The 16,250-nt window shown below is 35.4% G+C and overlaps 1 protein-coding gene across 3 annotated transcripts in view; it reads right to left on the reverse strand.

Annotated features, from left to right (window-relative positions):
* Nucleotides 1-16,005, reverse strand: part of LOC127419563 (nuclear pore membrane glycoprotein 210-like) — a 70,229-nt gene extending 54,224 nt beyond the window's left edge. For 2 of the 3 annotated variants that reach the window (XM_051661066.1, XM_051661067.1), the window contains exons 1-4: nucleotides 15,594-16,005; nucleotides 7,961-8,097; nucleotides 237-368; nucleotides 34-130 (exon numbers count right to left, since the gene is read on the reverse strand). In XM_051661066.1, coding sequence (XP_051517026.1) covers nucleotides 34-130; nucleotides 237-368; nucleotides 7,961-8,097; nucleotides 15,594-15,742 — 515 coding nt within the window. In that variant the 5' untranslated portion in view covers nucleotides 15,743-16,005. Of the gene's footprint in view, nucleotides 1-33; nucleotides 131-236; nucleotides 369-7,960; nucleotides 8,098-15,593 lie in introns of those variants that run through there. The other variant, XM_051661068.1, reaches the window with a different exon arrangement.
* Nucleotides 16,006-16,250: the final 245 nt, after the last annotated feature.

Here is a 16,250-nt window from a genome sequence, read left to right on the forward strand (position 1 = left end):
TTACCAGTGCTCTTTCCTGTTGTGAAATCTTACCGTAGTGAGTTGTAGGAATCAGGGAATCCTATCATTTCAGCATCCTTCACAATAGTCCATTCAAACAACAGACTGGCTAGAGTACTGAACGTGTTTCCTGAAAGACAGAATGAGGAATACTGTTACCCACACTGCACGTGAATCTCATCATTGAAGTACAATTGTTGAAAGCTGCTGCAGTAATAATTCTGGACACGGATCACCCTCTGAGTCCAGCGCATGTATCTTGAGCTCCAGTGGAGAATCCTCCAGGTGAAGCTCTCGTGTGGTGGAGACGATCTGGATCTCACTGATCACATCCACTATAGCATCACAGCGCAGCACCTGCCCCGTCACTGAACACAACAACAAAACACAGTGATGCACCAATACATTTCCATGACTTTTCACAGTTATTTGCAGTTACTTGATCATTACTTCCATAAATCATTTTATAGAGACTGCACTGCCAAACAGCCACTTCTAGCTTATGAAATATTTTAGAACTATAATAATGAACAAAATTTCATGCCACAATACATCGCAATACAAAACTACGACAATCTGCATCGTGGATGTCAAAAATGAATCGCAACATAACATAGTTAAGGCTGATTTATTCGCCATAGGCTCCGTGTAGTGGCCAACTCGCTGATGTGCATTTGTAGATCTGCATTGGTCTGCATCGTTCTAGGAGTGCACAGTCAAAATGCTAGTGTACTGAAAGAAAATATCTTCATTTCTGAAATAATTATACATTTCATAAATAAACAAAAGCAATGCAACTCGGGGGCCTGGGTAGCTCAGCAAGTAAAGATGCCGAGTGACTCCAGCCAGGTCTCCTAAGCAACCAATTGGCCCAGTTGCTAGGGAGGGTAGTCATGTTGGGTTAACCTCCTCGTGGTGGCTATAATGTGGTTCTCACTCTCGATGGGGCGTGTGGCGAGTTGTGCGTGGATACCGCAGAGAATAGCGTGAAGCCTCCACATGTGCTAGGTCTCCGCGGTAACGCGCTCAACAAGCTACGTGATATGATGCGGATTGACGGTCTCAGATACAACTGAGATTCATCCTCCGCTGTTGAGGTGAGTCACTACACCACCACAAGGACTTAGAGCACACTGGGAATTGGGCATGCCAAACTGGGGAGAAAAGGGGAGAAATTTTTTTTCGTGGATTCGAAGTATTTATTCAATTATTGTATCATTAAAGTGATAGATCACCCAAAAAAGAAAATTCTCTCATCATTTATTCACCCCAGATGTGTATGACTTTGTTTAATCTGCAGAACACAAATGAAGATTTTTAGAAGAATATTTCAGCTCCGTAGGTCCATACAAAGCAAGCTCCAAAAAGGAGATAAAGGCAGCATAAATGTTTTTTCATAAGACTCCAGTGGTTTAATCCATGCCTTCTGAGGTGATCCAGTTGGTTTTGAGTGACAACAGACCAAAATACAACTCCTTTTACACTGTACATTTTGCAGTCTCTAGTCACAATCATGATTTCAATCTTGATTACACTTTCTAGTACTTGACGCATGCACAGAGTGCTAGATGGTGCTACAGGAAGTGTAATCGAGCTTGAAATCACAATCAACTTGAATCAACTTGACTGCTGTCAAGATGTACAATTTGGTCTATTCTCACTCAAAACCAAACGGATCACTTCAGAAGACATGGATTAAACCACTGGAGTTTGATGGATTACTTTTATGCTTCCTTTATGTGCTTTTTGGAGCTTCAAAGTTCTGGCCACCATTCATTTGCATTGTATGGAACTACAGAGCTGAAATATTCTTCTAAAAATCTTAAGTTGTGTTCTGCAGAAGAAAGAAAGTCATACACATCTGGGATGGCATGAGGGTGAATAAATGATGAGAGAATTTTCATTTTTGGGTGAGCTAACCCTTCAAAGATTTGTTCATAGAAGTATGTGAACATGTCTGTGTCCCTTAAATAATATATAAATAAATAAATATTTTAGCATTCTTTAACACAAAAAAACCCCGTCAAATGAAGAAATAAGCACCGGTACTCGCTTGACCAACACAAAATGTGTGTCATTTTAAAGCTTAGAAGATGGACTTTACAATGAATATAGACAATATAACCAACTCTTTACATCTTTACATATTTGTAATTTGCTGACAAATTAGACGTGTTCCTTTTCCATAACTTAAGTCATTAAGTCATTATTTTACTGTACCCACACTGTCAAACATATGGTCGAAACATCATACAGACCGGACAGTTCTCGAGTAGAATACAATAAATATTGTTTCACACACAGACCAAATATATACTGAGTAAAAGCCCTGGGAAAAAAGTACAGAATTTATAAGTTTTAAACAGATGCGTCTTTGTCGCGTTTTTGCATGTCACTTCATGAAACGTAAACAGAAAATAACAACAGTAGATGCTTCCAAAAAACAAAATGATTCCAAATACAATGTGACATGATCAGTGATCAGTGGATAGGATTCATAGATCTTAAAATAGTCCTAGAGAAAATGTGCCACTATCTCAGACATCTTTTGTCTTCCTATAGTGGATGGTCTCTGGTAACAAAGCAGACCAATCACAGCTGTTGTGGTCTGCGTTAACGTGACGTGTTGTTACATTTTTGGAGAGGTGCAGGTCAAGCTCTCGCCGGGTTCCATGCAGAAGTATAAATCAGCCTTTAGCTCTATTCATTTCTCTCAATCTAAAGTTTGAACAACAAGGGCATAGACAATATATACCATGTATAAATAAAAGGGCTGAATTATATCTCTAGATTTTTCAGCCTATTGACAATATTCAATATACTTCTCATTAATTGTTTATTTGCTCTGAAATGGCTCAAAAGTGTTTTTTGTTTTTTTAATCAGAGGAACCATCATTTCATCCAAACAGCCACTGTAGCCAAATAGATTCAATATTTTAAAGACATTAAATAAAAATCTACTTAGAAATAATTAAGTTTTTCATTAAATAAACACAAGGGAGAATGAATAAATGAATAAATAAATTATATAAATTATATTTATATTTCACACACAATAATAATACATGTAGATTAATGAAAAGCATTATTTACCTTTAAATGTTTTTACTGTGCAAAGCGACTTATTTTTGAAACCCCAGTTGAACGTTGCATAATACTAAACTATTACTGGGACACGTCAGGTTGATTATTATAATATAATGCTGAATTATTATTATTAAACTGATTATTAGATTTGTGTTATACAAAAGTAATATATTTCTGTCCTGTTTACTTCATCGCCACCTGGGGCTTTTATTTTGACACAGAAAGTGCTGTCATATTTACTTCATCTTCATCTGGGGCTTTTATTTTGACACCGAAAGGGCTGTCGTATTTACTTCATCTTCATCTGGGGCTTTTATTTTGACACCGAAAGGGCTGTCATATTTATTTCATCTTCACCTGCGGCTTTTATTTTGACACCGAAAAGGCGATGTGTATTTGACAGTTTCCAATATTCCTTGTTTCCTGAAATGCTGTAATTTCCTTCTTTTCTGTTATTCTGTGCCGTGTTTGTAGATTTGTATAATAATTTGTAACTGTTACTAATGTTTGGAATTGCGTGAATGATGTCTAGAACCATTTTGGGGTAGGGGGTCACGGGTGTCCTCGGTCCATTAAAATAGTAAATGCGGTAAATGCAATAATTTTCTGAATAAAGGCTTTAAATGTTTTTTTTAACATTTTAGATTGTTTTTTAAATGTGACCAAAATTGTAAAATGTTTGGTTTTAAAAGTTACATGTATTTTTAAAGTTCACACAGTACAAGACAAACACTGTGTCTGCATTGCTAGCAATTTGTCATTTCAGTTTCAGTCATCTTTTATTTCTTTTTTGTGCTGTCTCAAAGAAAAGATGAATATAATTTGAATTTCTTTTCATCACTGATGTATCTGTAAAATGACATGACATCAGCTGGCTAGCAAAAAGAAAATACACACAATTATTTACTGTCCTCAAGTTGTCCCTCATTGTGTTTTATTTCCCCCAGTAGAATCTTAAAATATTTTCTTCAAGAATCTTAACGCTGCTCTTTTACATATAAAACAGTTGTCAAGGTCCAAAGAGAAAAAATACCATAAAATTAGTCCATACAACACTAAGCTTTTCTATGGCCCCGGAAAGCTTGGAATATAGTGTACTTGTCATATGGACTACTGTTATGATGTCTTTATACTGAATCTTTAATAACGATTTATAGTATTTGTCCTTTATGAAGCTTGACAGCTCCTGTTCATTATTTACTGTTATTCAATGGAATAGAGATGCTTAAAATATCTATTTTTATGTTCCAAGAAAAAGTAACAGCATATGGGTTTTGAACAACATAAGGTTGAGTAAATGAGTGAGTAAAAGTACATTTTCCATTTTTAGGTGAACTACTCCTTCAACTGGTGGATCATTTTTTGAGCACAGACCTGACAAGGACATACTCAAAATAAAATGGTCTCTTTTAAAAGAAGACTCTTAGGAGAAGCAGTACAAAATCCTGAATTAATTAAAAACAAAGAAATTATTTCGAAAATCTTAAATTGATTTTAAATTATTACCTAATAATATTTGCATTAAGAATACTTGATGCATATGACACTGTCCTTACCAAAACCTAAAAGCACAATTCACAAGTCTTACCATGTTCTATTTCTGATCTGGGTGATAACGCTCTACTTTGTGTTTTTATAGATAATTTTCTTAGACAATGTCAAGTGAATTTTCTAAAAAGCTCCTTCAAAAACCTGCCAGACAGCCACATTCATTTAATTCCTTTACAATATACACACATTCACACTCTTTGTCTTAAGCTTGATTTGCTGAAAACTGCTTTGTTAATGTTTTCACATTCACAATTATGAATGACATACAAATCATTACTGTACATGACATATTTTCAATTCAAAATAATCCATGTGGTTCCTGCTTAGCTTCTTAAATTTAAGTCCTGCCTTCATCGATTTGATTGGCTATCTCATATAACATTGACAAGCGGTGTTAGACTACTAAGCACGATACAATTTAACTTTTTGAAACCATTATGTTATTCCTGCAACAACTTAATGACAATTAGACAGCAGTGCACAATGGACTGCAGCAGAACAGCAACAAGGATATCAATTATTTGGCGGGACAATCTGGCTATATCTGATTATTGGGGGGGAATTGTCCCCCTCAATGTATATTGTGGTTATGGCCCTGACTTTGATTTCACAATGCACATGAACTGATCCGAGTCTGAGAGCGCTGCCATGTGCGTGCACACAGTTCAGCACTTCAATAGTTTGTTCTGAATCACACACAGACCATGTTTATCTGTCTTTAAATCACAGCCTTTTGAGGATTAATAATCACATGACCAACTCGCCATTTTGATGTTATTTTGATTAATTGTGCAGCCCTGAAGGATTGTGAAATTAGTTTACTTATGCACTCTTTATTAAATTTATTGGTCAAATAAAAGCACATTAAAATCACCACGATATTCACGATATTGGTCAATTTTATATCGTCAGCAAAATTATCTCCATTATATTGTTAATATTCGATATATCGCCCAGCCCTAATAAATAACCATAATAATGCATTACGGACATAATATATTATCAAATATAATACTGACAAAACAAATTTAAAAGTTACAAAATTATTCAGTAAGTGTGTATGCGTATTTTCATCTTAGCAAAACATATGAATGTTTCTATTTTGGTGTCACCATCGCCCTGTGCTGGGCTGATTTTCAGTCCCACTCCATCCCTGATGAATCACTTTGCACTTTAATTAACAGTACTTCTTAAGTTTTACTGTTTTGAATATGACTTCAAATAAAAAAATTCAAAAATCAATCTTTCTAGATTCAGGCTTTGTTTCAAGTATTGTAAGAATATTGAAAACTCAATATTGTGAATTGAACTGAATTGTGAACAGAGTGTATCATTACACCCTAATAATTACAAATAATGAGTTGCCAAAAATAAAGGAAATCAATTATCACTTACTGGAAGGATCAATGTAAATTGAATTCAGCTCATATCCATTCTGAGTAAAAACCTAATTTACACAATAGAAGATGCCAAACTTATGAATCAGTATGTTGTGAAAATGAATTCAGGCACTAACAAGGGTGTTCATCCACTGAACATTGGGACACTCAATCACCTGCAACATCATTACGAGCTCAGGCATTAAAACACAGCTGATGTTACAAAACCATCACTTTATAAATGACACTGTCATGCGTTTCCCTCGAAGATATTCAGATGTACAGCGTTATTATGAAAGATAAATGAAAAAGAAATACAAATATATAGGAGAGTATTTTAAACCTTTTCACAACTCTAATATTTAAAAGATTGTTTCACTTTCATGGTAATTATGAATGAAAGACATTACACACAACATCTCTTTTACAGAGAAAATAAGGCTTGAATTCATTATTTCACACTTGTTCTCATCTTCTAACAACCTGAGAGACTTCAGAAGACATGATGACGTTTCCGGTAAGGGAACATAGTGAGCAACGATGCTCCCTGGTTTTTACAGAGCATTCTGGGAATTTTTAGGGAGCGAATGATTCAGTGTACTGGAACGATTATCAATTGAGACCGAATACCTGGTAAGTGTCCTGACCACTGAACGAGAGAGCTGACTGACATGCAGCCCCTGAACAAAACCAAAGCGCCCTTTGCAAACGAAGCTTGTTTTTATACTAACGCAACGCTGTTTTAAAATCAGTTTCATTAAGAATGACTTCACAGAAGACTGTCAACTCTCAGCAGGATGACACATCAGTAGGTAAGCAGTCTCTGTTGTACAGTGTTTTTACAATAGCCTTACATTTTAACCAGCATACTTTCCCTCGCTACTGTTACCTAGCTAGCTATAATCTCCTCAGCTGGCACGGACGATTGTAAATAAATAACATTACGTGAAAACTACATCCATGATAAATTTTAACCAATCATCCTTAACCAAACGCTCTTCGACTAGCTGAGTTCTCCTAGGTCCTAGGATGAGCGCAAACAGGAAAAATATCACCAAACCAACACTGTTTTCCAGTAGGTATAAATAAGCTTTAACCTGATCTGCACTCAGCTGATGTTCCTTTCATTCAAAACATGCATGATCAAGTTCCACCATGTGCCGTTTTTAAAACCATTCATCCACTTTGCTGTTCGTTCAAATGTGTGATTCAGATCACGCCGATGCCATTCACACTCGTGTAGGCAGCAATGCTAATTATTTTGATCTAACTATCCTGACACTCAACAGCATTTAGCCTTAACAAGAATCAGTAATAGAAATGAGAATGAATAACTAGCAATGAATAATAATGCTACATTAGAGTAAAGCTGATGTGTGTACATTTTACGATGTTATAATACTTTCTCCTATCCCAGTTTAATATAGTCAATTATGAGCCATTTTCTCCAAAAAGTGTAACACATGTGTCACATGAATACATTCATCTGTTTTCAGAGTATCCCGACCAGCTCAACACAGTCAACCAATCGCATGAGTGTGGGGCGGTATTATCTATTTGTCCAACCAGTGACAGACAGGGAGAGTTTTTGTGAAACCGAACTGAAAACAATCCTTATTTTTGCAATTCTGTTTTGTGATGCATTGGTCCAGTTATTCATGTTTAAAAGATAAGGACTTTATAAACCTTAAAAAGAGCATTTTCTAGCTATGAAATACTTTAGAATGCAGCATAACTAGTTAAATCTAAATTCAGTATAGAAATGTCTATGACTTTCTAAGATTTTACTCATTTCCAGGACTTTTCCAGACCTGAAAACCACCATTTTTAGATTCATTATTATTATTTTTTATTTTATTTTTTGACAATCATTATTTTTGCTATTTTGACACACTTCAGCTTTAAAACAGTCAAACAGATGAAAGCGAGCAGAGATCACTCACAGATGTCCTCAGCGAGTATGATGCTGGTGAGTCTGGCCGGTTGAGTTGAACGCGCCTGCAGGATGGCCCTCTGAGAACACTGACGCTCATCCACATCTACTGCCTCGATACTGGCCACCTCTGGCCGGTTCGATGACCTGTGGAGAGCACACACACATCACACATGAGTTTGCAGTTTCATTAGAGGTCCAAGCACTGAAGAATGGTCTTAAATCCCACCCAATACACAGGTGCACAAACAATCCCCCATCCAACCCTAGGTGGTGCTATAATATGCACCTTTATGCTTTCGCTAATATATATGCAACCGAACAAATTCTCTAGCAGTTCTTCCACACAACTGTGGGATACCTGAACAAAAATCAGTTTGTTGTGGAACTATACCTGTTCCGTTTAAGCTCCAAGTAGGGCTGGGCGATATGTCTTAAATTATATCTCGATACTTTTCAGCCTATTGACAATATTCAATATACATCTCGATAATTATGTATTTGCTCTGAAATGGCTCAAAGGTGTTTTGTTTTGTTTTTTTTATCAGACAAACCATCATTTCATCCAAACAGCCATTGTAGCCAAGTAGATTCAATATTTTAAAGACATTAAATAATCTATTTAAAAATAATTAGTTTTTCATCAAATAAACAAGGGAGAAATCCAATCATTTTCATTGATATGCACTTTATATTTATATTTCATAAACAATGATACATTGTAGATTTTGTTTGTGGATTTTTCCCCTTTTCACCAATGTCCAATTCCCAGTGCGCTTTTTAAGTCCTCGTGGTCGCGTAGTGATTCGCCTCAATCCGGGTGGTGGAGGATGAATCCCAGTTGCCTCCGCGTCTGAGACCATCAACCCGTGCATCTTATCACATGGCTTGTTGAGCGTGTTGCCACGGAGACATAGCGCATGTGGAGGCTTCACGCCATCCACCGTGGCATCCACGCTCAACTCACTTAGCGTTATAATGTATTTCTGACACACCGAAAGTGCTGTCATATTTACTTCACCTCCACCTGGGGCTTTTATTTTGACACCGAAAGGGCTGTCGTATTTACTTCAGCTTCACCTGGGGCTTTTATTTTGACACAGAAAAGGCGATGTGTATTTGACAGTTTCCAATATTCCTTGTTTCCTGAAATGCTGTAATTTCCTTCTTTTCTGTTATTCTGTGCAGTGTTTGTAGATTTGTATAATAATTTGTAACTGTTACTAATGTTTGGAATTGCGTGAATGCTTGAACGTGCATTACTTTGATTTCACAATGCACATGAACTGATCCGAGTCTGAGAGCTCTGCCATGTGCGTGCACACAGTTCAGCACTTCAATAGTTTCTTCTGAATCACACACAGACCATGTTTATCTGTCTTTAAATCACAGCCTTTTGAGGATTAATAATCACATGACCAACTCGCCATTTTGATGTTATTTTGATTAATTGTGCAGCCCTGAAGGATTGTGAAATTAGTTTACTTATGCACTCTTTATTAAATTTATTGGTCAAATAAAAGCACATTAAAATCACCACGATATTCACGATATTGGTCAATTTTATATCGTCAGCAAAATTATCTCCATTATATTAGTTCAAAGCGTCAATTTTCCACCAGGGACACGAAAGCAAAAACTATTTAAATAAGCCTTGATGTAAGCATGTGACACTGTTGTGGAGGTGATGTCTGAACTTGATGTGATAACAGCCGAGCAGACTCACTTCAAAACATACAAAAATGGATGACTCCTTGAAAGATTGTGTTGATTTTTTTCTTCCTGTTTTGTTGTGGAAATCTTTATGAAGACAAGATGCATTTGGATTTGTAAGAGATGGAAATCAACAGGAGGGCAAGAGCGAAGAAAAGGCTACTTTAATGCTACCTTCATCTGTGGTCAATTGCACTTTGTTTGTTGCTTTCTCATACATTTGCATGATCATATGTGCACTTCCAATAAACAATGCCACTTCAAACTATTGTGTACGGAGTTTTCTAACACTAATTTCAACTAGCAAATCAATCAATGCTGTGATTTGTAGGACAGTAACATGTACACATGACAAATGTAAAAAGTTCACTTACAGCCTTGAAGTAAAATAAAAAAAATCTTTATTAGTGCATAATACACACATGAAAAAAGTGTAACTTCACGAGGCAATCAGATTATTTGTACACCTCGTCTCTGGTCGACATTTCAAACTCACGCTGCATTTTTTTTTTCTCCATAAATACTCACAGCTGCATCTGTCCATCTATCCATGTCGATTTGAAAAGCCTACAGTCGTAACAGCTCAAAAGTTCTAACGAAGAAGCAGGCACTAAACGGTTCTTGGTTTGGTTCAGGTTTTAGTTCCACTAGTTCATGTGGTGGAAAAACAACTTGAAAAAGTTCCTGCAGTGGAAAAACGCCTAAGCGGAATAAAACATACATCTCTATTTCATTCCCTTTATAACATGTTTCTGCCTTTTTGAATTTTCAGAAAGCCCTATTTTGACCTATACCATTGGTCCATTTTCCCCCGAAATTCTGCATGTATAACCAAGAACAGGGGTTCTCAACAGGGGCTTTCAAAGGATGCCAGGAGGCACTGAGAGCAAATTAGTAGAGAGGGGGCGTTATGTTACAAATTGGGGGGGGGGGGGGGGCATTTATCAGTCATATTAATAAAATCCATTGTCAAGTTCCTCCCATTTGTCTACATTTGGTGTATACCAGTTCTCAATTATATGGGTTGGTACGCGTTCGTACTGCAGTTCATCTGATTCTGAAGTCTAGTGATGCATCTGAAGTATCTGGTTTAGCAGTGTCAAATAGACAGGCGGAGCCACAGCCTCGGCTAATGCACCTGTATGGCTCTGTAGATGGATACGGCTCAATGGACAGAGCAGCGCGAGCACAAAGCAGGTGTGGGTTTTTTTTTACGCTTATACTGGTTTCAAGCTCTTAAACGCATGCACCTCTGATTATTACAGCACTGCAAGAACCAGTGTAGCACGGCGTGAGATGCGGAAACCATTTGAATTCGGCACAGAATTCTACATCACCACCCTTGAATTTACTATAGTAACATTAACTGTACTTTGGGCAGAAAAAGATTCATAATAAATATTATCATATTACTACTTCAGCTCTATTAAATGTGTCATATAGGCTACATTAGGGGAATGAGGGAATATAATTAATTTTTGATACAACTTATGTTTATATTTTGTATTTATTGTTTTTACATGTGTTTAGAGTAGGCCTACTATATATAATTACAAAAATGCCATAATTTTATAGAAATCCAGTTACATCTAACCATGGTAAGTGAAGAAGATCCATGCTTCCATGTGTTTACTCTGATCTTGGTACAAATACCACTGTTAAAACTATAAAAATAAATAAATACATTTAAATTCTCATAAGGGCAAATGCAAATCACACAATTTAAGATGAAATAGTAAATCCTAAAAAAACAGGCTAAATATTATTTTTATTTTGTTAGAATAAAAGTGTAAGAAAATACACTTAGTGTAAGAAAATATAACTGGTTTTGTTTTCCTTCAAAAATTCCAAGAGCTGACTGAATTTGAGTCAATAAGAACCTGATGAAAGGAGTTCCAATACACTGTCAGAATAATTTAGTCACATAAATTAGGTGTTAACTTTTTTTTAGATGTTACAGATAACCTTACTGTTGATAATTACATCTGTATCCAACTCAAAATCAATGTAATATTGGTCTTTTCACTTATTTATTTAAATATAAGAGTGTCACTATCATTATTAGTTTCTATCTTCGCATTTTAATTTTATAGGCCCCAGATATCTGCTCGAATTCAAGAAACATAAGGTTTGGTCTAGGGCTGGGCAATATATTGAATATTAATGACATAAGATAATTTCGCTGATGATGTAAAATTGACCGATATCGTGAATATCGCGATGATTTTAATGTGCTTTCATTTGGCCATTATGTTTCATAAAGAGTGCATAAGTAAACTAATTTCACAATCCTTCAGGGCTGCACAATTAATCAAAATAACATCAAAATGGCGAGTTGGTCATATGTGATTATTAATCCACAAAAGGCTGTGATTTAAAGACAGATAAACATGGTCTGTGTGTGATTCAGAACAAACTATTGAAGTGCTGAACTGTGTGCACGCACATGGCAGCGCTCTCAGACTCGGATCAGTTCATGTGCATTGTGAAATCAAAGTAATGCACGTTCAAGCATTCACGCAATTCCAAACATTAGTAACAGTTACAAATTATTATACAAATCTACAAACACTGCACAGAATAACAGAAAAGAAGGAAATTACAGCATTTCAGGAAACAAGGAATATTGTAAACTGTCAAATACACATCGCCTTTTCTGTGTCAAAATAAAAGCCCCAGGTGAAGTGAAGTATCCTGTTAAATTCACGGTAAAAAACTGCCAGCTGTTTTTGCCAGAAATTCACCGTAAAAAATACGGTAACCACATATCAGGCTTTATAGGATGTAATTTTGATGCCTGTATATTTTACGGTGTGTTACCATCATTTATATTATTAAATGAATGAACATGATATATGAAACTGTAAAAATCTGCTTTTTACTTTATAATATATTCTTAATCATCATAGTATTTACAGAAGGGCATGATGACATGAAGTTCATCACTAGTGGCTCTTCCAGGAGCAATGACCAATAAACATGTTGAGACAGTGCTCAGTGTCACTCACACAAACACCATCAGGGTAACACATGTGAAATTAAAATACAATAAACATTAACTAAACTACATCAGATATAGCACAGAACACCCCAAAGTACATAACTGATATTCAAAATAAGAAGAAACATAACTATCCCCATAAAATATAATTAAATGTAATGGGTCATGCAGGGAAGTCTGGGAATGCCCGATTCTTTTTTTTACTGTAATTTTAACAATAATTTACCAAACAAAGTATGTGTATTGTATACCGTACATTGTATGTTATTATTTGTATATTGTGTTGTGTAATTATGTGTATATTAGATTTTAAATTGTGTTGCGTAAATCTGATATTTATTGTAAATTGGTATATGTCTCATCACTGTCACGACTACTATGTTGCTCGGAACTGCACCCAAGAATTTCACACACTATTGCACTTGTGTATATGGTTGTGTGACAATAAAAGTTATTTGATTTGATTTGACGTACTCTCTTGTTAAACATAATATACATTTTTACCGCTAATTATACGGGACTTTTTACATCTAAAAAATTTAATTTTTACCACAATTTTCCATAAAACTACATGTATTGTCTTTTTAAATATATTACAATTTTGCACCATATATTTTAAGGTAACTACACGTTTACCAATTAAGGGTTTTTACTGTAGCCTTTTTCTTTTTTACAGTGTACAATTTGGCACAGAATAACAGAAAAGGAGATAATTACAGCATTTATAGGATATTTAATTCTAAATATGACAGCCCTTTCGGTGTCAAAATAAAAGCCCCAGATGAAGATGAAGTAAATATGACAGCACTTTCTGTGTCAAAATAAAAGCCCCAGGTGAAGATGAAGTAAATACGACAGCCCTTTCGGTGTCAAAATAAAAGCCCCAGATGAAGATGAAGTAAACAGGACAGAAATATATTACTTTTGTATAACACAAATCTAATAATCAGATTAAAAATGATAATTCAGCATTATATTATATTAATCAACCTGACGTGTCCCAGTAATAGTTTAGTATTATGCAATGTTCAACTGTCAGTGAAGTAGCTTTGCACAGTAAAAACATTTAAAGGTAAATAATGCTTTTTATTAATCTACACGTATTATGTGTAGATATGCGTTAATCTACATGCATTATTGTGTATGAAATATAAATGTTAAAAATTTCAATTTATTTAATGAAAAACTAATTATTAGATTTGGATGAAATGATGGTTCCGCTGATAAAAAAAACTTTTGAGCCATTTTAGAGCATACACATAATTATCGAGAAATATACTGAATATCATCAATAGGCTGAAAAATATAATTTTTTAAGCCCTAGTTTAGTCTCACATTCATGATGCGTAAGCCTGCTGAATTTATTTACAAAACTTTAAAATTATGTTATGCAATGAAGCAAATAAAGCAAATAATACAATTACTGAGTTTGTGTTTTTTTTTTGTTTGCTTGTTTGGTAACACAAAGTCAAAAATTGTGTCACATAATTTGGGGGCTTGCATCTTCTAAACGACTTGACAAATCAGAACTCTAGTGCTAACTTTTTTTATGAGGGTATCTAGATGATACACACAATCGGACCAACAACTGTCAAGGAGTTAGAAAAAGTAGGTTTTTCAGAAAACCTAAAATGGCAAATGGAATAAGTAACTAAAGTACTTATTTTTAAGTAATTTGACCCTGAAAGATCCGTTCGCTTGAGAGTACATTTCTAATTAATTTTCTTGCTTTTTTCTTATTTGCCTCTTAAAACTGATGTAACATTGAGTTCTAGAAAGGTGTTATACATTTATTACATTTATGCATTTAATGCAACATACAGTGCATTCAAGCAACACATTTTATCAGTATGTGTTACTTGGGAATCAAACCCATGACATTGGTGTTGCACACAGTATGCTCTACCATTTGAGCTGGAAAGTTAACATATAACATGTCTATTAATTTTATTTATATCAACGTCAAGCTTAGTTTTCAGCTGGTCACCATTTATTTTAAATTTGTCATTTTCAATCAAATGTTTTCTTAGTTACATTAATTGGTCCTACAGAGTCTCAAATTAATTTAAATAAAATAAAATTAAAAACTATGTAAATTTCAAATATTCCATGAAGCCTAGTGAAGTAGTAGTCCATCATGTTTCTCAATTAATATGAGCTCATAAAACCTGCATGCATAACAATTATAAAATAATTAGCAAAATACTGTTTAAAATAGCTTTAAATAGAGAACGTTCCAAACGGCATTTTTGCGCCCTTGAAGTGCACATCGGGAAGGGGACGCCTCTCGAAGGGTCGTTCCAAACAAAAGTAAGAGAATACTTTTACAAAGGGCCCTTTCACAAGACTTTTAGTGAAGATTACATTCAAACGGCAATGCCATGTTCCCTTCAGAGTGCCCACATCAAGTCCTTCGTACTGAGTAGGGCATAGGGGTGATCACCTTCGATTGGTTTTCGCCCAGAGTCTAACATGTCACTCCGCAGGACATGTCCACTTCCGTTATTGCACTAGGTTAATGGATGGAACTTGGCAAATAAGAGTGTAATAATGTTGAGATCATAATTCAACTCTTGCAATTTGATTATACACTTATTTGTTACGTTTTCTGACCGACAAAGTACACACAAGTCTCACACCCTCTCTCACCACAGTAGCACGTGCTGAAGGCGTTGTTACAGTTACAATAGTTTTATGGTTACATATACCTTTACTCTTAAAAAAATCATGAGGCTTTTATCATGTCCTTTTCAGTACTGCAGTCAAGGTTGATTTATCCTCATTTGACCTTGCATAAGACTACCACATGCTTGACATGTTCTTATCCCTTATCTATCTTCAAGAATACTATATTACATCACGATCCAGTAGAAAAGTTATACTTAATTAACTAAGTATGATCTCATAAAGCTCTGTTCAATGAACTTACCATCGATAACACCCTTCGGTTGCTTCCAGTGTAAAATTGATTTTCGTGCTTCTGGCCAGAGGTAATAACACTTTCGGGATATTGAGTTTAGCTGCGTGTGTGAGACTGCAGATAAATACCGTTAACATGAGCGAGCGACAGTTCACCATGATCACAGATTACGAGCGATACTTCCAGTGTTTATGAAATTATTTTCGCTTTCAGACTGCGTCCGCCGGTTTCTCCAATAGCTTCATGTAGAAAATAAAGGTCTCGCCACATCCCTCATATCACTGAACAAACCGCAGGAGACTCAGTTCAGCAGCTGTTCATTCAACACACATAAACTATCAGTTTAACTGAGTTCACACACAGCAGCTGTTAGTTTCATTATTACTTTTTCATACATTTCGTGCTTCAAATTTTCAGACAAATACAAAAACGTGTGTATATATATATATATATATATATATAATAAAAAAATGGGTCGAAAACGGGCGAAAAATTAAAGTGGAGTAAACAAAAATGTCACACTGATTTGAACGCACATCGTCGCATGGAAATACCCGCCATAGGCTACTATTAAAGTGGAGCGATGCATGCTGGGACACGAGCTCCGTCATTCTGGAAGAGTGACGAGTTTCTTTAAAGACACAGAGTGCGTTCCATTCCGAGGGG

This window comes from Myxocyprinus asiaticus, chromosome 28 (assembly GCF_019703515.2).
Source record: "Myxocyprinus asiaticus isolate MX2 ecotype Aquarium Trade chromosome 28, UBuf_Myxa_2, whole genome shotgun sequence".
Taxonomy (NCBI): domain Eukaryota; kingdom Metazoa; phylum Chordata; class Actinopteri; order Cypriniformes; family Catostomidae; genus Myxocyprinus; species Myxocyprinus asiaticus.